The sequence below is a fragment of the Dendropsophus ebraccatus genome, chromosome 5 (genome assembly GCF_027789765.1).
Source record: "Dendropsophus ebraccatus isolate aDenEbr1 chromosome 5, aDenEbr1.pat, whole genome shotgun sequence".
NCBI classification, from domain to species: Eukaryota; Metazoa; Chordata; class Amphibia; order Anura; family Hylidae; genus Dendropsophus; species Dendropsophus ebraccatus.
In genome coordinates, this window is record NC_091458.1 from 7,965,923 (window position 1) to 7,989,460 (window position 23,538).

The 23,538-nt window shown below is 48.9% G+C and overlaps 1 protein-coding gene across 6 annotated transcripts in view; it reads right to left on the minus strand.

Moving 5' to 3' along the window:
• The window catches only part of LOC138792246 (NACHT, LRR and PYD domains-containing protein 12-like), a 258,306-nt gene that overhangs the window by 35,059 nt on the left and 199,709 nt on the right, over window positions 1-23,538 (minus strand). For all 6 annotated transcript variants that reach the window (XM_069969446.1, XM_069969440.1, XM_069969443.1 and 3 more), the window contains 4 exons: window positions 10,064-10,234; window positions 9,454-9,624; window positions 8,634-8,804; window positions 8,274-8,444 (listed from right to left, as the gene is read on the minus strand). In XM_069969446.1, coding sequence (XP_069825547.1) covers window positions 8,274-8,444; window positions 8,634-8,804; window positions 9,454-9,624; window positions 10,064-10,234 — 684 coding nt within the window. The remainder of the gene's footprint in view (window positions 1-8,273; window positions 8,445-8,633; window positions 8,805-9,453; window positions 9,625-10,063; window positions 10,235-23,538) is intronic.

A 23,538-nucleotide genomic window follows, 5' to 3' on the forward strand; every position in this document is an offset into this window, starting at 1 on the left:
AACCTGCTGAGGTTACGGGAAACGTGGGGTGGTTACGGACAACCTGCTGAGGTTACGGGAAACGTGGGGTGGTTACGGGCAACGTGGGGTGGTTACGGACAATCTGGGGTGGTTACGGATAAACTAAAGTGCTTATAGGTAATCTGGGGTGGGTACCTGTAATCTGGCGTGGGTCATTGGCAATTTGGGGTGATTACAGACGGGCAACGTGCGGTGGTTACGTGTCATCTGGCGTGATTACAGACATCCTGGGGCGGTTACGGGCAACCTGGGGTGGTTACTGGGAATCTGGGGGGGTTAGGGGTAATTTGGGAGTAAACTGCAATTATTACTATAATAAAAAGTATGTTTTTTTTTTGTATGTTTTTCACTTTTTGCACTTTTACACAGTCATGTCCACTATATTACTATGATTACTGTCATATTTTCTATCACTGTAATCATAGTTCAGTGACAGGGACCAAATTGGTGCCTGTCACTTTAAGTTTTCAGAGATGACGCATGCGCACTTCAGAAGCAGTCAGGACGTCGAGGAGCAAGGACCTCCCTGGATCAGGTGAGTATAATGGGTAGGGCGGGTGACTGGGGGACAGGGGGGTGGTGACGGACACTTCACTTTTTATAAAAAGTGCTGATCAGCACATGGCACAAGCGATCAGCGGTATATAGTATATACCGCTGATCGCTTGCACCGGGACCCGACAGGGGAGTCCCCGATCACTGCCCAATGCTCTCAGCTACCTCCGGTGGCGGAGAGCATGGGGCTTTGATTCATTTTTACTTTTCCATCGCTGTGAACAGACATAGTCTGTTCACAGCATTGGCAGGGGCCATCTTGGAAAAGATGGCCGCCGGAGGAGGGAGAGGGTTAGTGATTCCCTACTAGGGAGGCTGATCTGGGGTCTGAGGGACACTTTTTTTTATCTCCCCCCGCTGTGGATTCACGGTGGGGGGAGATGAAAGGCAGCGGTGGCCCCGGCAATGCCCGGTATCGGCGGCCGCTGCTATAACGTTAATAGCAGTGATCGCAGGTACGGGGGCCGGCCGGGACGGACCCCACACACTGCCCCAACCCCTCAGCTACCTCCGGTAGCTGGGGGGCGGGGTGGGGGCCTTCCCGGCGCCGCAGCCTTATTCTCTGCCAAAGCGGATGGCAGCAGAATAAGGCCCATTAGTGACCACTGTATCGGTGGTCACTAAGGGGTTAAATGCTGAGATCCGGGCACGGCCCGGATCTAAGCAGTTGCCCGGCTATCACTGACAGCCGGGTCCTGCCGGGGATGACAGGAGCGCAGCTCCTGCACCCCTTTCATCCCGAGGACGCGCCGACACGTCCATCTGCAGGAACGGCATGCAGATTTGGACGTGCTGGTACGTCCATATGCGGGAAGGGGTTAAAGCAACTACAGCACCACCAGTACCTGCAGCTCCTGGTCCGGTGCTACCGCTGAGACCTCCGGAGACGCAGCCAACAGTCTAGGCCAGGGGTACTCAACAACTTTTAGCGAGGGTCCACTTACCGGGGTCTTTTGTCAGGTGAAGGTCCGAGCTGAACATCAGTAGGAAACGTGTTTTGTTACTATTCACAAACGTTCAACTATTTACATACAGAATTGTTGCTTATTAACAAGAAAACTGGCATTTTTTCTCTCTCACCAGCCCTTTGAAATTAGGTACAAAGGGGGTGACTGCCCTAGTAGTATATAGCCCCCCTGTAGTATATAGACCCCCTGTGAGCTCCCCCCAGTAGTATATAGCCCCCCCTGTGCGTTCTCCCCCTGTAGTATATAGCCCCCCTGTGCGCTCCCCCAGTAGTATATAGACCCCTGTGCATTCTCCCAGTAGTATATAGCCCCCCGTGCACTCTCCCCCTGTAGTATATAGCCCCCCTGTAGTATATAGCAACCCTGTGCCCTCTCCCCCTGTAGTATATAGCCCCCCCTTGTGTGCTCTCCCCCTGTAGTATATAGCCCCCCTGTGCTCTCCCCTTATAGATGGCCCCCATGTACATGTCACCCAGGCTAAAAAACAAACAAGCCACAACTCACCTAGCACCTCGCTCCCCTGCTGCGGCTGACTTCTTCTCTTTCCCTGTCGGCCTGGTCCCCGGCTGATACACGCTCTCTGGGAATGTCCAGAGTGCTGCCGCCGGCCCCACAGGTGTACTAAAATCTATGGACAGTACGCCTATGGGGCGGGAGGCAGTGCGGGAGCGTGACACATGGGGGGCATCCCGGGACAACGGGACATTACTGTCCCGCCGGATTCGGGGCGGTTGGGAGAGTCTGGACAACTGGCCTCCGCAGTCCGGGTTTGGACGGTGATCCACAAGTTGAGGACCCCTGCCCTAGGCGGAGGCCCAAGGAGGAGAATCAAGCTTCTTCCGGATCCAGGAGCCAGATAAAGACAGTGATGTATATTCAGACTTTTCCGTCATAGACAAAGAGGAGTACGCGGTGGATGCCGCCTTTGATGATGACGACTGCGTGGCTATCCAGGTCCACCAACTAGCCCCCAGACTCCGGCCCCAGCAGAGCTGCTAGGCTGCAACCCTTCTGAGGTGAGACCGCCTCCACTACCTCTGCTGCCACAGCGAGTTCACAGCGAATTCATCAGACGACTGGATCAGCCAAGTCCAGGTGAGACACCTTTAGGGCCCTATTCCACCGGACGATTATCGTTGGCATAATCGTTAATGATTAACGATCTCAAACGACCGCTATTGCGAAAGACCTGAAAACAATAACTCATTTCCATGGAACGATAATCGTTACTTATGATCGTGATTGCGATCGTTTTTTCTTCGCTATTTATTCACTATTGCGTTCGTATCTATTGCGAACGACCGAACGATGTCGTATTCAATGAGAACGTTTTGCGAACGAGCAACGATAAAAATAGGTCCAGGTCTTATAAAGCGATCAACGATTTCTCGTTCGGTCGTTAATCGTTAACTGCATTTCAACCGAACGATTATAGTTTAGATTCGAACGATTTAACGATAATCTGAACGATAATCGTCCAGTGGAATAGGGCCCTTAGAGAGGCGGACAGCCACAGTCATATCCTTTGACAAGGAGAGAGGATTCAGGGTTATTCAAGACTCCTATACGGACGAGCACATCCGTGTCAGCCGCAGAGCACTAAAGAGGGTCTATATACCTGCAACCAGATACAACTTAAGGCTGGGTTCACACACTGTATACTTCAGGCAGTATTTGGTCCTCAAGTCAGGTCCTCATAGCAACCAAAACCAGGAGTGGATTGAAAACACAGAAAGGCTCTGTTCACACAATGTTGAAATTGAGTGGATGGCCGCCATATAACAGTAAATAACTGCCATTATTTCAATACAACAGCCGTTGTTTTAAAATAACAGCAAAAATTTGCCATTAAATGACGGCCATCCACTCAATTACAACATTATGTGAACATAGCCTTTCTGTGTTTTCAATCCACTCCTGGTTTTGGTTGCTATACAGCCTCAAACATACAGCCTCAAATATACGTAGTGTGAACCCAGCCTAAAGGAGGGAGAGGTCATTGAGTACACTCCTTACACCTAAGAAAGAGAGAAATGGGCAGCAGCCGTACCCAGACCCCGTCACTACATACAAGAACCATTTATGCCCACTGCATCACAGGACTGGGATGAAACTTGGGAGCAGTAACACCAGCGAAAAGCCATTGAAGAAAAGGTGTTTGTACTCTCAGCTGCCAGTCCCAGAGCTACACCACCACCAGAGAAGATTGTGAGGCGGAAATCCGCTGCCACTGGTACAGTCACTACAGCTACTCCTGCTGCAGCTGTCACAGACGTTCGCACAGTGTCTCAAGTGCAGCCTCAGGTCACTTACAATGTTGCTGTGACCTCAACTCCAACTCCAGTGACCACTACAGCTTCCACTATGACAGAGACTTGCCTCTGCTGTAAGAGGACTGGGCCCAGAAGACTTCTCCCAGCACAGCCCAGGAAGAAGACTACAGGAGCACCTCCAGCCTCCAAGCAGCACTACAGAGTGTCCCTAACACTCCAACAAAAGACGCTCTGCTGTAAAGCAAGTATGGACGCTCTGCTGTAAAGCAAGTATGGACGCTCTGCTGTAAAGCAAGTATGGACGCTCTGCTGTAAAGCAAGTATGGACGCTCTGCTGTAAAGCAAGTATGGACGCTCTGCTGAGCTGCAGTTGAGCCACGGTGTCCCCAGTCTGCAACATTCCCTGTTCAAGTCCCTGTACCTGGCCTAGCCGTGACCCCCCTTCCTTCATTCCCCTTTCTTGTGAGGAACAAGCCTCGCTGTTTACAAAAGAGAGACTGACACATCACAGCACCAGTCAGGGTGTATATGGACAGATGCATCCAGTGTTCCAATTTTAGGCTATGTTCACACTACGTACGAATCCGTACGCATTTCGTACGGCGCCGTACATGTGCGGCTGAAACAACGGGCGTGCAAATATTCGATGTGCGGGCGGATGCGTACGCAATGTGTGCGCAATGCGTACGCATTGCGAACGTACGCCCGTAGTCTACTTACGCTTCCCGAGCCCCCTACGAAGCAATCTGACAGCGGTCTTTTACTTGGAAATCTTCGCCTAGCCCCGGACACCCCACAGAACCTTTTGGATTGGCATAGAAGAGTGGAAAAATGAAGAAATCACCACTTCGTACGGAGCCGCGCGATACGCTACGGGCGTAAGTTACAGCCTTCCGGCCGGAAACAATGGTCTGGTTCATTTCTTACGGCGCCGTATACGATCCCGGCGTACATTCGTACAAAGTGTGAACTGTGCGGCCGGGATCGTATACTTTGCATTGTACGCTAACTACGTAAGTTTCCGGCCGCATATTCACGGAGCGCACTACGGCCGGAAGCTTACGTAGTGTGAACAAAGCCTTATATTGTGGATGATTGTATTATTGCCCAAAGCCAAAGATTTTACTTGTGCACTTATAACTGTTTTATTGTACTAATGTAACCCTTGCTGTGCCTGTGGGCTTTTCTCAAGTCTGGGAGTATGTGGTGTCCCACCACGGGTGTTGTTAGTTTAAATACCCCATCGCAAAAGCCTGTAACTCAAAAGCAAAGTGGTAATGAAGTCATGTATAAGTTTTGCCACTAGATGTCAGTAGTATGTGTTTTTCCATATGTATGTTGCACAGCTGTAGTGAACTAAGGGTTATTGTTTGTTTGTGATCTGCACACCAATGAGAGCTGCTCTTCTCTTCTGCCTATTTCTATCTTTCTTTCTCTTTACACTCTCTTCTCCACCACTCAAAGGAGCTGTTACACACCCTGTAGGAAGTTGTCACATGGGGAGAGGAAGTGTAGACCCACACTTAGTTCAGTTCTCTTCTCTTCAGATCAGGCATCCCTGCTGAGTTAGCCAGGGACTAGGCTCTGCCAGGTTCCCCGTCCGGGACAGACCAGCTGTAGTGTACAGATGCTCATGGAAGACAGAGACTTTCTTTTCTCAAAGCAACACATCTACCTAAGATGCAGTGCTACACACCTAAAGAGAGGACAAGTCAGGGATCACTCCAACCCACACAGCGAACATCTCTAAAAGTGCCAGACAGTATCCTAAAGCAGATGAACTGATCCGGATAGAGCAAAGCATCCAAGAGCCTATGGACTCTCTCTCGCAGTGCAGAGATAACATCCAGATAACTTTACACACCTTACTGAACTCAGGCAACAAGGTCTGGGGCTTGTGTCACCCTGATAGGACGGGTAACTTGACATTGAAAGGCAAAAGGTGGTATAGCGACATAAGTCGTAACACGGGCACAAGTATTCTTCATCTTTCAAGTATTCTTTACAAGAATACGGCAGAGTTCCGGCAGAGCACAGTACTACATTGGGTTGGGACTCTCACAACCTACTTCTCTCCACTCCTCTGAACTCTCTCGCTACTCTTCTCAGCACACAACCAAGTCAGCACTGCTGTTCAACTTCTAACTCAACAGTTCTCGATGCAGATCTAGCCAAGTCCAGATTGTATTATACTGCTCACTTATATCACAGAAGACTCATATGTAAAAAGGAAGTTTATTTATTCTCACAGGACTCAGTGATCAATATACCAGCACCTACACATCATCTACACTGTCCCTGGGTCATCTCCCCTTTCTGTGGGTGGTGGTACTGACAGTTCGGGTGGGTCATAACTCCACTGCGGACCACCGTTATAAGAGCCCAAGGGACCCATCACAACCTGGCAGGTCACCGACCATTGGGGAAAGGGTAAAGCCAGCCACAAAAAACTAAAAACCGGTGTGCCATCATACCTGTGTGCCGATTCAGCACTGGCGTCACGACAACCTACCACCCGGCTGAGCTATACTCCACCGACCAACTACCACAGTAGTGACGTCAAACGGTACCATCAGGTCACAGCTGCTGCAACACCACACAAGCAGCCACCACAGATAAATCCTCTGTGCTGCTGTGGATGTGACATGGATAGCGAGCGGTAAAGCAGAGCTGGGTGGGTGCTGTGATATGAGGAGGTGATAAATCCTCTGTGCTGCTGTGGATGTGACATGGATAGCGAGCGGTAAAGCAGAGCTGGGTGGGTGCTGTGATATGAGGAGATGATAAATCCTCTGTGCTGCTGTGGATGTGATGTGGATAGTGAGCAGTAAAGCAGAGCTGGGTGGATGCTGTGATATGAGGAAATACATCCTCTGTGCTGCTGTGAATGTGACATAGTGAGCAGTAAAGCAGAGCTGGGTGGATGCTGTGATATGAGGAGATGATAAATCCTCTGTGCTGCTGTGGAGGTGACATAGTGAGCAGTAAAGCAGAGCTGGGTGGGTGCTGTGATATGAGGAGGTGATAAATCCTCTGTGCTGCTGTGGATGTGACATAGTGAGCAGTAAAGCAGAGCTGGGTGGGTGCTGTGATATGAGGAGATGATAAATCCTCTGTGCTGCTGTGGATGTGACATAGTGAGCAGTAAAGCAGAGCTGGGTGGGTGCTGTGATATGAGGAGGTGATAAATCCTCTGTGCTGCTGTGGATGTGATATGGATAGTGAACGGAAAGCAGAGCTGGGTGGGTGCTGTGATATGAGGAGAGGATAAATCCTCTGTGCTGCTGTGGATGTGACATAGTGAGAAGTAAAGCAGAGCTGGGTGGATGCTGTGATATTAGATGATAAATCCTCTGTGCTGCTGTGGATGTGACATAGTGAGCAGTAAAGCAGAGCTGGGTGGGTGCTGTGATATGAGGAGATGATAAATCCTCTGTGCTGCTGTGGGGGTGACATAGTGAGCAGTAAAGCAGAGCTGGGTGGGTGCTGTGATATGAGGAGATGATAAATCCTCTGTGCTGCTGTGGGGGTGACATAGTGAGCAGTAAAGCAGAGCTGGGTGGGTGCTGTGATATGAGGAGATAAATCCTCTGTGCTGCTGTGGATGTGACATAGTGAGCAGTAAAGCAGAGCTGGGTGGGTGCTGTGATATGAGGAGATGATAAATCCTCTGTGCTGCTGTGGATGTGACATGGATAGTGAGCAGTAAAGCAGAGCTGGGTGGGTGCTGTGATATACATTGTGGATGGACTCTGGGATGGGACCCTCGGTGGGTCAGGATGTTGGGGCTATGATGGTGCGGAGTGGACTGTGTGACTATTACTGCAGATGCTGAGGTCTCCATATATGATGAGAGAGTCCGTACATGTATGTGCTCAGCGTGTACAGACGTCACATGACCCGTGTAACCATTCATCACATGATCTGGGGGGGTCCGGTCATTAGCGGAGGATTCCTGTATAATGTGTATTAGGAAGAAGCTTTATCCCTCATCTCCGGCAGCGATTTACATGGCAGAATACTGGGGTAACACATTGTAACAGAAGACAGCGAGGTACAGACAGGGGGGCAGAGGTTACTAGATACATGAGGGAGGATCCTGCCCATAGGAGCTTACACTCTATAGGGGATAGATACAGAGCTCAGCAGGATGTATCACACATGAGAGGATTAGATACAGGGCTCAGCAGGATGTATCACACATGAGAGGATTAGATACATGGCTCAGCAGGGTGTATCACACATGATAGGATTAGATACAGGGCTCAGTAGAGAGTATAACACGTTAGTATTAGATACATGGCTCAGCAGACAGTATCACACATGATAGGATTAGATACAGGGCTCAGCAGACAGTATCACACATGATAGGATTAGATACATGACTCAGTAGACAGTATCACACATGATAGGATTAGATACATGGCTCAGTCCTGTACACATCTCTTATACTCACCATAGTTCCTCTATCCTGCAGTCTGGACTGGACAGAGCTTCCACCAAGTCCCTGAAGTGCGGACCGGACAGGCTGTTATCATGCAGGACAAGTCTCTTCAGGGAGGGGTTATTCCTTATTACAGAGGCCAACTGGGGGCAGGAAGTGTCTGGTAGGTTATTTCTACGCAACCTGTAATAATAAGAAGATGAGATGTGGGTGACGCGTCCAGAGAGCGTTAGTATCACACATGATAGGATTAGATACATGGCTCAGTAGACAGTATCACATGATAGGATTAGATACATGGCTCAGTAGACAGTATCACACATGATAGGATTAGATACATGGCTCAGTCCTGTACACATCTCTTATACTCACCCTAGTTCCTCTATCCTGCAGGCTGGACTGGACAGAGCTTCCACCAAGTCCCTGAAGTGCGGACCGGACAGACTGTTACCAGACAGGTAAAGTCTCCTCAGGTATTGGTTATTCCTTATTACAGAGGCCAACTGGGGGCAGGAAGTGTCTGGTAGATTATTAGCACCCAACCTGTAATAATAAGAAGATCGTTAGTATCACACATGGCGGGATTAGATACATGGCTCAGCAGACCGTATCACACATGATAGGATTAGATACATGGCTCAGTAGAGAGTATCACACGTTAGTATTAGATACATGGCTCAGTAGAGCATATCACACATTAGTATTAGATACATGGCTCAGCAGACAGTATCGCACATGATAGGATTAGATACATGGCTCAGTAGACAGTATCACACATGATAGGATTAGATACATGGCTCAGCAGACAGTATCACACATGATAGGATTAGATACATGGCTCAGTAGAGAGTATCACACATTAGTTTTAGATACATGGCTCAGTAGACAGTATCACACATGATAGGATTAGATACATGGCTCAGTAGACAGTATCACACATAATAGGATTAGATACATGGCTCAGTAGAGAGTATCACACATTCGTTTTAGATACATGGCTCAGTAGACAGTATCACACATGATAGGATTAGATACATGGCTCAGCAGACAGTATCACACATGATAGGATTAGATACATGGCTCAGTAGACAGTATCACACATGATAGGATTAGATACAGATCTCAGTAGACTGTATCACACATGGCGGGATTAGATACATGGCTCAGTCCTGTACACATCTCTTATACTCACCTTAGTTCCTCTATCCTGCAGTCTGGACTGGACAGAGCTTCCACCAAGTCCCTGAAGTGAGGACCGGACAGGCGGTTATCATGCAGGTCAAGTCTCTTCAGGGAGGGGTTATTCCTTATTACAGAGGCCAACTGGGGGCAGGAAGTGTCTGGTAGATTATTTCTACGCAACCTGTAATAATAAGAAGATGAGATGTGGGTGACGCTTCCACAGAGGGTTAGTATCACACATGGCAGGATTAGATACATACGTGGCTCAGTAGACAGTATCACACATGATAGGATTAGATACATGGCTCAGTAGACAGTATCACACATGATAGGATTAGATACATGGCTCAGCAGACCGTATCACACATGATAGGATTAGATACATGGCTCAGTAGACAGTATCACACATGATAGGATTAGATACATGGCTCAGTAGAGAGTATCACACATTAGTTTTAGATACATGGCTCAGTAGACAGTATCACACATGATAGGATTAGATACATGGCTCAGTAGACAGTATCACACATGATAGGATTAGATACATGGCTCAGCAGACAGTATCACACATGATAGGATTAGATACATGGCTCAGTCCTGTACACATCTCTTATACTCACCCTAGGTACTCTATCCTGCAGGCTGGACTGGACAGAGCTTCGGCCAAGTCCCTGAAGTGCGGACCGGACAGACGGTTACCATGCAGGTAAAGTCTCTTCAGGGAGGGGTTATTCCTTATTACAGAGGCCAACTGGGGGCAGGAAGTGTCTGGTAGATTATTATTATCCAACCTGTAATAATAAGAAGATGAGATGTGGGTGACGCGTCCAGAGAGCGTTAGTATCACACATGACAGGATTAGATACACTTCCAAGAAGACAGTATCACACATGACAGGATTAGATACATGGCTCAGCAGAAAGTATCACACAGTATTAGATACATGGCTCAGCAGACCGTATCACACTTTAGGATTAGATACATGGTTCAGCAGACAGTATCACACATTAGTATTAGATACATAGCTCAGCAGACCGTATCACACTTTAGGATTAGATACATGGCTCAGTAGAGAGTATCACACGTTAATATTAGATACATGGCTCAGTAGAGAGTATCACACGTTAGTATTAGATACATGGCTCAGTAGAGAGTATCACACATTAGGATTAGATACATGGCTCAGTAGAGAGTATCACACGTTAGTATTAGATACATAGCTCAGTAGAGAGTATCACACGTTAGGATTAGATACAGCTCAGTAGAGAGTATGATACATGACATGATAGGAGACACAGTGGTGCTGCATGTGCAGGTGGATTAACCCTGTGTGATGTGTGTGCGCTAATTTACAGAAATGCAGACTCACCCGGTTAGGGCGTACCGATCCCCAGATCCCTCGATCCCCAGATACCTCGATCCCCAGATACCCCGATCCCCAGATACCTCGATCCCCCGATCCCCAGATACCTCGATCCCCAGATACCTCGATCCCCCGATCCCCAGATCCCCCGATCCCTCGATCCCCCGATGAAGTCCTGACCTTTGTTATACAGATGCTTCTCTATATAATCTCATCCACTGACGTCTGAGGATGTAACATCTAATGTGAAGGGAAATACTACAATAGTGTAACGTGCTATTAACCCCTTAGTGACCGCCATGCTGCCTTTTCACGGCGGATGCATCAGAATAAACTGACGCCCCCCTGCGGCAGCAGAGCGGGGGATCAGCTGTCAGTGTGACAGCTGACCCCCCCCTGAAACTACATGGAGCAGAGGATCCTCCGCTGCGGATAATTTAACCAGTTAAATGCCGCTGCCAAATTATGACAGCGACATCTAACGGGTTCCAGTGGCCGCGGGCATACTCACGTGATCGCAATGTCACGCAGCACCGTCCGGTCCCCATGGTAACCTCGGGGTCCTAATGAAGGCCCCGGGTCACCATGGAGATGCCTCATGCTGACAGGGGTGGCCGTGCTATTGCCGTATGATGCACAATACAATGTACTGCAGTAGTAATACATGACTCCTACAAAGACCACGGGACCTGGCCCAGGTCCCAACACAAAATCCTATACACAAGACCACCACTTCAATGGCAAAATATAAATCACTTTATTTAAATCACATATAAAATCACAACAAATGGAGTAAAATTATGTGAACAAGAGGCAGAGCCGTTTTAATACATTGGTGGGCCCAGTGCACAGCCCTCAAGAGTGGGCCCCCCCCTTCCCTTTCGGCACATTGTATAATGTACTGAATTTGCCCCCACACTGTATCAAGAGCCCCAATACATACAGTAGTTACCTTATAACACTATTTCCACCATTCAGTGATTACATATTACATAAAAACTGCACTAAACAAAACAGAAAGATATCGCCAATGATACCATTACATAATACCGCCACACCATGACCCCTATCAGTACAAGCCTATAACAGAGTGAAGTTACATCCAGTGACTCACCGGGGGCGTCTTCTCCAATCAGAGTCTGTCACCTTTTCTTTTTCTCTCCATCCAGCGTGGGCCACCTTGAAGTCTTCTCCTGGCTGTGAATCTTCTCTCCAGAATCTGCCAGACAAATATTTTAGGCTCCAACACATACAGTAGTTAGGTCCCTTGTACCCCTATACAGTAGTTACACCCCTCTGTACCCCTACATAGTTACACACCCCTCTGTGCCTCCATAGTTTTAAGGTGTCCCTGTAGTATATAGCCCCTCATGTGCTCCTCCAGTTATATACAGCCCTCCTGTGCGCTCCCCCATTAGTATATAGCCCCCCTGTGCACTCTCCCCAGTAGTATATAGCCCCCTGTGCTCTCCCACAATAGTATATAGCCCCCCTGTGCTCTCCCACAATAGTACATAGCCCCCCTGTGCTCTCCCCCAATAGTATATAGCCCCCCTGTGCTCTCCAACAGTATATAGACCCCTATGCTCTCCCACAACAGTATATAGCCCCCCTGTGCTCTCCCCCAACAGTATATAGCCCCCCTGTGCTCTCCCCTAATAGTATATAGCCCCCCTGTGCTCCCCCCAATAGTATATAGCCCCCTGTGCTCTCCCCAATAGTATATAGCCCCCCTGTGCTCTCCATAATATATAGCCCCCCTGTGCTCTCCCCCATAGTATATAGACCCCTGTGCTCTCCCACAATAGTATATAGCCCCCCTGTGCTCTCCCACAATAGTATATAGCCCCCCTGTGCTCTCCCCCAATAGTATATAGCCCCCCTGTGCTCTCCAATAGTATATAGACCCCTATGCTCTCCCACAATAGTATATAGCCCCCTGTGCTCTCCCCCAATAGTATATAGCCCCCTGTGCTCTCCCCAATAGTATATAGCCCCCCTGTGCTCTCCATAATATATAGCCCCCCTGTGCTCTCCCCCATAGTATATAGACCCCTGTGCTCTCCCACAATAGTATATAGCCCCCCTGTGCTCTCCCACAATAGTATATAGCCCCCCTGTGCTCTCCCCCAATAGTATATAGCCCCCCTGTGCTCTCCAATAGTATATAGACCCCTATGCTCTCCCACAATAGTATATAGCCCCCTGTGCTCTCCCCCAATAGTATATAGCCCCCCTGTGCTCCCCCCCAATAGTATATAGCCCCCTGTGCTCTCCCCAATAGTATATAGCCCCCCTGTGCTCTCCATAATATATAGCCCCCCTGTGCTCTCCCCCATAGTATATAGACCCCTGTGCTCCTCAATAGTATATAGCTCCCTGTGCTCCCCAATAGTATATAGCTCCCCTGTGCTCCCCAATAGTATATAGCCCCCTGTGCTCCCCAATAGTATATAGCTCCCCAGTGCTCCCCCATAGTATATAGCCCCCTGTGCTCCCCCATAGTATATAGCTCCCCTTTGCTCCCCCATAGTATATAGCCCCCTGTGCTCCCCATAGTATATAGCTCCCCTGTGCTCCCCCATAGTATATAGCCCCCTGTGCCCCCCCATAGTATATAGCCCCCTGTGCTCCCCCATAGTATATAGCTCCCCAGTGCTCCCCCATAGTATATAGCCCCCTGTGCTCCCCAGTAGTATATAGCCCCCTGTGCTCCCCAGTAGTATATAGCCCCCTGTCCTCCCCTATAGTATATAGCCCCCTGTCCTCCCCCATAGTATATAGCCCCCTGTGCCCCCCCCATAGTATATAGCCCTCTGTCCTCCCCCATAGTATATAGCCCCCTGTGCCCCCCCCCCATAGTATATAGCCCCCTGTGCTCCCCCATAGTATATGTGCTCCCCCTCCCATATAACATTGAAAAAAACAAACACTGTTACTCACCTGGGTCCACGCGTTCCTCTTCTCTTCCCTCCTGTGGCCGCACTTCCTCCGGTCACAAGAGGCTGCACTCCCCTTACCCTCGTGCCGACGCTCCAGTGACGTCGGGCGCTAGAGGGAGAGCGCGGCCTCTTGTGACCGCAGGAAGTGCGGCCACAGGAGTGACTGACAGGGAGGGAGCCAATGGCTCTCTCTCTGTCAGTGTCGCTGCTGCTGCAGCACTGAAGCGCCGCAGCAGCAGCGGACGGGGGCAGCGGCGAACGCCGGGGGGGCCCTGCAGGGGGCGCCATGGAGGGGTAAGTAGATTACCCATCCATGGCGCTCCCCCCTGACAGGCTGGTGGCCGGAGCCCTGTGCGACCGCATTGGTCGCACATAGCAACGGCCGGCCTGCTCGGGGGGGCCCCTTTAACCAGTGGGCCCGGTGCACGTGCACCATGTGCCCTCTGGTTAAAGCGGCCCTGACAAGAGGTACTGTACAGATATACAAGAATAATAAAACAGAATAATAAATCTATGGAAAGGGAATAAGTCTTGTCTACCACTGGAAATGGTAGATGAATCCCTCTAAATCCTAACAGATGGATTCAAAAGAATTCAGTAAAAATGAAAAAATAGACTTTTTCCAATATTATGTTTGTTTAGTTTAAAATTTCTCAATTTCACTAGGAACAGAGGAGAAGATGCACCCCAAAATTTGTAACGCAGGTTCTCCTAAGTACAACGGTACCCCATATGTGGGCATAAACCACTGTATGGGCACACAGCCGGGCTCAGAAGGGAAGGAGCGCAAATTAGCATTTTCAGTGCAGATTTTTCTGAAGAAGTTTCTGAGCGCCAGGTGCGTTTGCAGCGCCCCTGTAGTGTCAGCAGAATAGAATCCCCCCAAAAGTCACCCCATTTAGGAAAGTACACCCCTCAAAGAATTCAGATTGGGGTCTGGTGAGCATTTGACTGATTCCAGGCCAGTATTATCGAGGAGAGGCTACTTGAGAAGAAGGAGGAGGCAGCAGTTGATTGATTCCAGGCCAGTATTATCGAGGAGAGGCTACTTGAGGAGCAGGAGAAGGCAGCAGTTGATGGCTCTCAGGCCAGTATTGTTAAAAACAGACAAGTTGAGATGGCAGCTTCCGCAGCTCTTGATTCCACCCAGTATGTTTCCAAATAGACAATTGACGGTGGGGGCATTAGTAGGAGTAGTATTCTTTTGGACCCAGAAGGACCTAGTACAGACAACTGAAGTTTGAAGCTAAGGATATGCATGTGTGTAAAAATCATTCCTTAACCCCTTAGTGACCACCGATACGGCTTTTTACGGCGGTCACTAAGGGTCCTTATTCTGCTGCCATCAGCTTTTTACGGCGATGGCAGAGAATAAGGCTGCGGGGCCGGGACTGCCCCCACCCCATCCCCCCAGCTACCGGAGGTAGCTGAGGGGTTGGGGCAGTGTGTGGGGTCCGTCCCGCCCCCCCCCCCCCTTACCGACGATCGGCGCTATTAACGTTATAGCGGCGGCTGTCGGTAAAGGGGATTACCGGTGCCGCCGCCGCCTTTCATCTCCCCCCGCCGTGAATCTACGGCAGGGGGAGATGAAATAAGTGTATATCAGACCCCAGATCAGACCCCCCTAGTGCCCCGATCACTAACCCCCCTCCCCCGGCGGCCATCATTTCCAAGATGGCCGCCGCCATCGCTGTGAACAGACTAATGTCTGTTCACAGCGATGGAAAAGTTAAAATGAATGAAAACCCCATGCTCTCCGCCACCGGAGGTAGCGGAGAGCATGGGGCAGTCATCGGGGCCCCCCCTGTGGGGTCCCGTTACAAGCGATCAGCGGTATATACTATATACCGCTGATCGCTTGTGCCATGTGGAGCCCGGCACTTTTTATCCCCTGTCACCATGAATGATTGGTGACAGGGGATAAAAAGTGATGTCCCCCCACCCCCCAAGTCGCCCCCCACTCCCCCTGTCACCCCCGTCCCCCAGTCACCCCCCCCCCCCCTTCCCCATATACGTCACCTGATCCTGGAGCTCCTTCCTCCTCGACGTCCTGGCTGGTTATGAAGTGCGCATGCGCTTCACAACCAGCAAACTCTGGAAAATTTAAAGTGACAGAGACCAATTTGGTCTCTCACTGAACTATGATTACTGTGATAGAAAATATCACAGTAATCATAGTAATACAGTGAAAATGAATGTATAAAGTACAAAAAGTGACAAACATACAAAAAAATAAAACACACACTTTCTATTATAGTAATAATTGCAGTTTTCTCCCAAATTGCCCCTAACCCCCCCCCAGATTACCCGTAACCACCGCATGTTGCCCGTAACCACCGCATGTTGCCCGTAACCACCGCACATTGCCCGTAACCACCGCACATTGCCCGTAACCACCGCACATTGCCCGTGACCCCCTCCAGATTGCCCGTAACCACCCCAAATTACATGTACCCACCCCAGATTACCTATAAGCACTTCAGTTTATCAGTAACAATCCCAGATTGTCTGTAACCCTTCCAGGTTGCACATAACCCCCCCAGGTTTCCCGTAATCACGCCAGATTACATGTAACCCCCCCAGATTGCACGTAACCACCGCACGTTGCCTCTGACCACGCCACGATGCCTCTGACCACGCCACGTCGCCTCTGACCACCCCACGTTGCCTGACCACCCCACGTCGCCTCTGACCACGCCACGTCGCCTCTGACCACGCCACGTCGCCTCTGACCACCACACGTCGCCTCTGACCACCCCAAATTGCCAATGACACCCTCCAGATTGCGGTGCCCATGCCAGATTACAGGTACCCCAGATTGCCTATAAGAACTTCAGTTTATCCTTAACCACCCCACGTTGCCCGTAACCACCCCACGTTGCCCGTAACCACCCCAGATTGTCTGTAAGCACTGCAGGTTGCCCATAACCACCCTATGTTGCCCGTAACCACCCCAGATTGTCTGTAAGCACTGCAGGTTGCCCATAACCACCCCACGTTGCCCGTATCCACCCCACATTGTCTGTAAGCACAGCAGGTTGCCCGTAACCACCCCTTGTTGCCTGTAACCACCCCACGTTGCCTGTAACCACCCCACGTTGCCTGTAACCACCCCACGTTGCCTGTAACCACCCCACGTTGCCATAACCACAGCAGGTTGCCCGTGACCACCGCACGTTGCCTCTGACCACCGCACGTTGCCTCTGACCACCCCAAATTGCCAATGACCCCCTCCAGATTGCGGTAACCATGCCAGATTACAGGTACCCACCCGAGATTACCTATAAGCATTTCAGTTTATCCGTAATCACCCCACATTGCCCGTAACCACCCCACGTTGCCCTTAACCACCCCAGATTGTCTGTAAGCACTGCAGGTTGCCCGTAACCACCCCACGTTGCCTGTAACCACCCCAGGTTGCCGTAACCACAGCAGGTTGCCCGTAACCACCCCATGTTGTCCGTAACCACCCCAGATTACCTGTAACTACCTCAGGTTGCCCATAACCACCCCAGACTGTCCGTAACCACCCCACATTACCTGTAATCTCATTTTTTTTAATTTTATTTTAGTAACTGCGCTATTCTAATAACCATTACTTGCTGCGGTTTTGCTCCAGTAAATTGGCGCTCCTTCCCTTCTGAGCCCGGCTGTGTGCCCATACAGTGGTTTATGCCCACATATGAGGTACCGTTTTACTCAGGAGAACCTGCGTTACAGATTTTGGGGTACGTTTTCTCTCCTGTTCCTCGTCAAATTGAGAAATTTCAAACTAAACCAACATATTATTGGAAAAATTCGAGTTTTTTTTTTTTACTGGCCAATTCTGAATACTTTCCTCTAATACCTGTGGGGTAACAATGGTCACCACACCCCAAGATGAATTCTTTGAGGGGTGTACTTTCCAAAATGGGGTGATTTTTGGGGGGAATCTATTCTGCTGACACTACAGGGGCTCTGCAAACGCACCTGGCGCTCAGAAACTTCTTCAGAAAAATTTGCACTGAAAATGCTAATTGGCGCTCCTTCCCTTCTGAGCCCGGCTGTGTGCCCATGCAGTGGTTTATGCCCACATATGGGGTACCGTTCTACTCAGGAGAACCTGCGTTACATATATTGGGGTGACATTTCTCTCCTGTTCCTCGTGAAATTGAGAAATTTCAAACTAAAGGAACATATTATTGGAAAAATTCGAGTTTTTCATTTTTACTGTCTACTTTTGAATACTTTCCTCTAACACCTGTGGGGTCAAAATGCTCATCCTACCCCAAGATGAATTCTTTGAGGGGTGCACTTTCCAAAATGGAGTGACTTATTGGGAGATTTTACTCTGCTGACACTACAGGGGCTCTGCAAATGAACCTGGTGCTCGGAAACTTCTTCAGCAAAATCTGCATTGAAAAAGCTAATTGGCGCTCCTTCCTTCTGAGCCCCGCTGTGTGCCCATACAGTGGTTTACGCCCAAATATGGGGTACCATTGTACTCAGGAGAACCTAAGAGAACCGTTACAAATTTTGGGGTACTTTTTTCCTCTTGTTCCTCGTGAAATTGAGAAATTTCAAACTAAACGAACATATTATTGGAAGAATTCGGGTTTTTCATTTTTACTGTCTTCTTTTGAATACTTTCCTGTAATACCTGTGGGGTCAAAATGGTCACCACACACCAAGATGAATTCTTTGAAGGGTGCACTTTCCAAAATGGGGTGACTTATGGCAAGATTTTACTCCGCTGGCACTACAGGGGCACTGCAAACGCACCTGGCGCTCAGAAACTTTTTCAGCAAAATCTGCATTGGAAAAGCTAATTGGCGCTCCTTCCCTTCTGAGCCTGGCTGTGTGCCCATACAGTGGTTTACGCCCACATATGGGGAACCGTTCTACTCAGGAGAACCTGCGTTACAAATTTTGGGGTGCTTTTTCTTTCATGTTCCTTTTGAAAATGAGAAACTTTAATCTAAACGTATATATTATTGGAAAATTTTAATTTTCCATTTTTTTACTGCCTAATTGTGAATACTTTCCTCCAGCCCCTGTAGGGTTAAAATACTCATTATACCCCTAGATTAATTCTTTAGGGTATCTAGTTTCCAAAATGGGGTCACTTATGGGGGTTTTCAGGATACCAGACTTCTAAATCCATTTAAAAAAGAGAACTGGTCCCTTTCACGAAACTTTCACGAAAATGTGATAATTTGCTGATAAATTTCTAAGCCCCGTAACACCCTAAAAAAGTAAAATATGTTTACCAAATTATGCCAGAATAAAGAAGACATATTGGTAATGTGACTTAGTAACTAATTTATGTGCTACGACATTCTTTTTTTAAAAGCAGAGAATTTCAAAGTTCATAAAATGCAAATTTTTTTAATTTTTCATGATATTTTGATGTTTTTCACAAAAAACACACAAAGTAGTGACCAAATTTTGCCACTAACATAAAGTGCCATATTGGACGAAAAAACAATCTCAGAATCGCTAGCATATGTTAAAGCATCACGGAGCTATAAGAGCAGATTTTGAAAAATTAGCCTGGTCATTAAGGCCCAAACTAGCTGCAGCACGAAGGGGTTAAACATGACAAGATGTTGATGTAGAGTTCAGCACAGGACAGTCAACGTTAAAAAACCCCTCTAACATTACACCTAGTCTAGCAGGATACGGATACGGTAAAATAGACAGAGAACCTCACCCTCAGAATCCATGAGGTGAAGAAAGGACATTTAAAAAGATACAGATTCAGGCTATGTTCACACTACGTAAGTTTCCGGCCGCAGCGCGTTCCATGAATAAGTGGACGGAAACTTACGTAGTTTGCGTACAATGGAAAGTATACGATGTACGGCTGCACAGTTCACACTACTTACGAACTTACGCCTGGATTGTACGCGGCGCCAGAAAAAATTAACCAGACCATTGTTTGCGGACGAAAATGCCGTAACTTACGCCCGTAGCGTTACATGCGGTCCCGTACGTAGTGGTGATTTCTTCATTTTGCAAGCTTTTTGTGCCTATCCAAAAGGTTCTGTGGGGTGTCCGGGGCTAGGCGAAGATTTCCAAATAAAAAACCGCTGTCAGATCGCTACGTAGGGCGCTCGGGAAGCGTAAGTAGACTACGGGCGTAAGTTCGCGGTCCGTACGTAGCCGGCCGCAACTTCCGCAAATTCCCGGCCAGAGTTTAACACGTATATGTCCGGCCGCGAAAATATGCGGCCGCACATATACGTAGTGTGAACATAGCATCAAGAAGGCTTTACCCCAGTTCCATTATCCAAAAATACGTGTCCAATTTTCATTAAATTGACACCTCACTGGCACTTGCTTTACAAATTGACGCAACTATTCTGGTGTCAAACCTGTTGAATCTGGGCCTATGGCTGTTGGCGATACACACACATATATATTTATATATATATATTTTTTTTCTCAACACCAGTTTGATGTCCTAAGCGAGTGTAGCGTCCAATCCAATGGATCTATGCTATTGTGTTTTTTAAGTGCTGTCACCAGCTGGCTTAAAGGATAAGTCCGGTCAATTTATAAGTTTCTGGGACAAGTAGGGGCAAAGAAAGTTATTGATTGCCTGGACTTATCTTTTAAAGTGGGTAGGGGAAAAACCCCTGATGGGGTATGGGAGTGACCTCCCACCCTCGCTTTTGTCACTCCCAAAAAACCTCACCCTATGGGTAATGGGCTGCGGGTCTGCTGAGTAAAATCCACAGGGCATTTTTATACCGTTCACCAAATGGCATTCAGTACTAGGGTGCCGGCCGGACATACGCAGTTCTGCGCTGAACTGTGTATTTGTGCCCAGCCCCATAGTACTGAAGGTGGCATAAGATCAGCCAACGATGCGCTGTGGATCTTAGCCAGCAGGGAACCACAAAAAAGCCTCCCATTGTAATGGCACCCGTAAATAAGGCAAAGTAACCTGCCTTTCAGCAACTGTTTGTTGCTGTAACTAACTGTGGTGGTTTTTTATATCACAGTTGAAGGACAGCAGCCTCCGTGATATATACCCCATAGACAGCCTTATTCCACGCGTGACTGCATGAGAGGCGTGAAATCATTTGCACACAGAAGAACCCCATCGGGATTTGTGGTGCAAGATTTCACTACTCTCATGATATCCACAAAATACCTCAAGAACAGTTAGTACCCGCTCACAAAATGGTGAGTAGTGTTCCTTGGCACGGGTGTCAGGGATAGAACCCCACGGCTATAGGTCACAAAAGGTGAAATTCCCACTTTGTGAAGCATAGTCGTGGGGATTATTTTAGGGTTGCTACTGTTCTTGGGGTATGGGTTGGACGGTGCACTGGTGTGAGGCATTAATCTGGTGTGGAGATGTTAAATGGCCAACACACCATGGGCATCAAATTTGGAAATGGGGATCTGTTTTTTTCAAATGTATCCGAATTAAGTAGGGAATATTTAAGGTGATTTTTTTAAAAAAAATTGGTGTCTAAGGGGGGAACATTACTTAATAAGTTAAATTAAGGATTTTTACGTTGAGCATATATTTAGGATATTAAGGTCAATTTCTTAGACACACGGATTGCCATGCAAGACGTGTGACTGATGATTTAGTCATTCACATCAGGCAGGGGGGTGGTATAATCCGATGTAATCCAGGCACGATTCATCTTTACAAAAGATGCATCTACACACTGTGGCAAAAGAGCCTCGTTCTTTGCGGTGTTATGATGTTACCCGCCGCACTAAATACCCTCTCTGACGCCACACTACTGGCTGGGCAGGACAGCAGAGCCAAGGCAAACTCTGCCAGTTGAGGCCAAATCTCCAGTTTTTCTGCCCAGTACTGCACGGGGTTGGTGACACTTTGGGGCAGGCTAGAATCAAGGTAGGCAGTGACCTGGTGGCTGAGCTCATGCTGGTCCACGCCATCAGTCCGGTGCTGTGTCCTTTCTTCACCAGCTGGCTGCATGAAATCGCTCATGAGGGCTTGCAGGCTGTAGCGACTTCTGACGCCTCCACTAGTGGTGGTGGGAGTGGAGCGCGCTGGTTCCCCCCCCCAGAGGATGTTGTCTGGGAACCTGGCTGGTCTCGCAGGTAAGTTGAGACCAACTGACTGGTGAGCATGTCCCTGTAGTACACCAGTTTAGCCTTTAGTGATGGCGGGAAGAATTCTGCCATTTTGCGGTGGAAGCGAGGGTCCAACAGGGTGGCCAGTCAGTATTGGTCCCTCTGGCGGATGTCCACAACATTCCGCAGACACTCCAGCAGACACCTTGCCATCTGCACCAAGGACAATGAGCGCCTCTCCTCTCCACTGTCCTCGGTATAGTTCCAGGGTCTGCTGGGGTCTTCCTCCTCTACCTCCATCTCCTTCTGTGATGGAGAGGCAGAGAAGCCAGGTGGCGGTGTGTGGAAAGGCTGGGCGTAGACATCTTCCTCCCTCTCAACCTCCATCTGCACTTCATCCAGCTCTGGGCTCAAGGCGATCTTCAGCCTTGGAGTTGTGGCCTGGGAATCCTCGCTGATGATGTTGCTCAGCACACTTTCCAGAACATGGAGGAGTGGGATGATGTCGTTGATCCCATAGTCCTGCCTGCTCACAAAGAGTCGCGTCCTCAAAAGGGATCAACAATTGGCAGACTTCCCGCATTAACTGCCAGTGTGTTACTTGGAAGTCGCAGTGTGGCATGAAGCTGCCTGATTGCCCCATGAGGTAGTCTGTTACGGCTGACCTTTGCTCGTACAGGCGGTCGAGCATATGGAGGGCAGAATTCCAGCGTGTTGGCACGTCGCAGATTAGCCGATGTTGGGGCATGCCGCGCTGTCTCTGGATTCTGAGCAGGGTGTTCCTTGCAGCGTAGGAGTGGCTGAAATGTTTGCACACTCTACGTGACATCCTCAGAAGGTCATGTAGTGCAGGAAATGATCGGAGAAACCTGTGCACTATGAGGTTGATCACATGTGCCATACAAGGTGTATGAGTCAGCCCTCCCCGCTGAGCTGCAGAGACAATGTTCCTCCCATTGTCCGCTACGACACTTCCCACCGTTAGCGGAATGGCTGACCCCACGTCGACTATCTCCTCCCTGATGGTCCGGAGGAGCTCCTGCCCACTGTGGCTTCGTTGACCAAGGCTCACCAAATGGAGGAAAGCCTGAGAGCGGCGGGCCTGACATCGGTGGTAAGACACTGGGTCAGGTTGGACTGCAGTGGTGGTGGAGGCAGAACTTGTGCTACCCGCTGCTGGCCCCCTAAAGCACCATGGAGGTGACAGTGGCAAGAATGGGGCGACTTCCTGATGGTCTCCTGGGAGGATGTTGACCCAACGGGCAGTAACGGACATGTACTGCCCTTGCCCATAATTAGAGGACCAGATATCAGCACTCAGGTGCACGGTCTTGGACACCGAGAGTCCCAATGAGTCGCCAACCTTTCTCTTCACATAACTGTGCAGTGATGGGACAGCTTTGCCAGAGAAGTAGTGGCGGCTGGGGACTCGCCATCTGGGGTGCGCACACGCCACGAAAGGTGCCCCAGAGGTGAGTGGCATAGTAATAACAGGGGACGGGGCAGAGGACTCTCGCTGACCGTCCCATGTAAACTTTTTTTGTTATTTTTACTTTTTTGTGGGTTTTTTTGTACTTTTTTTAAACTTTTTTTTAATGAACTTTTTAAAGAACTTTTGTGGTTGCAGGCAGCTATACGGGGTTGACAGCACCCAGCAAAGCAGCAATGTACAGGGTATCACAAACGAACAAACAACCTTTTTTAGAAAACTTTTTTAGGTTTTTTTTTAACAACTTTGTGGGTT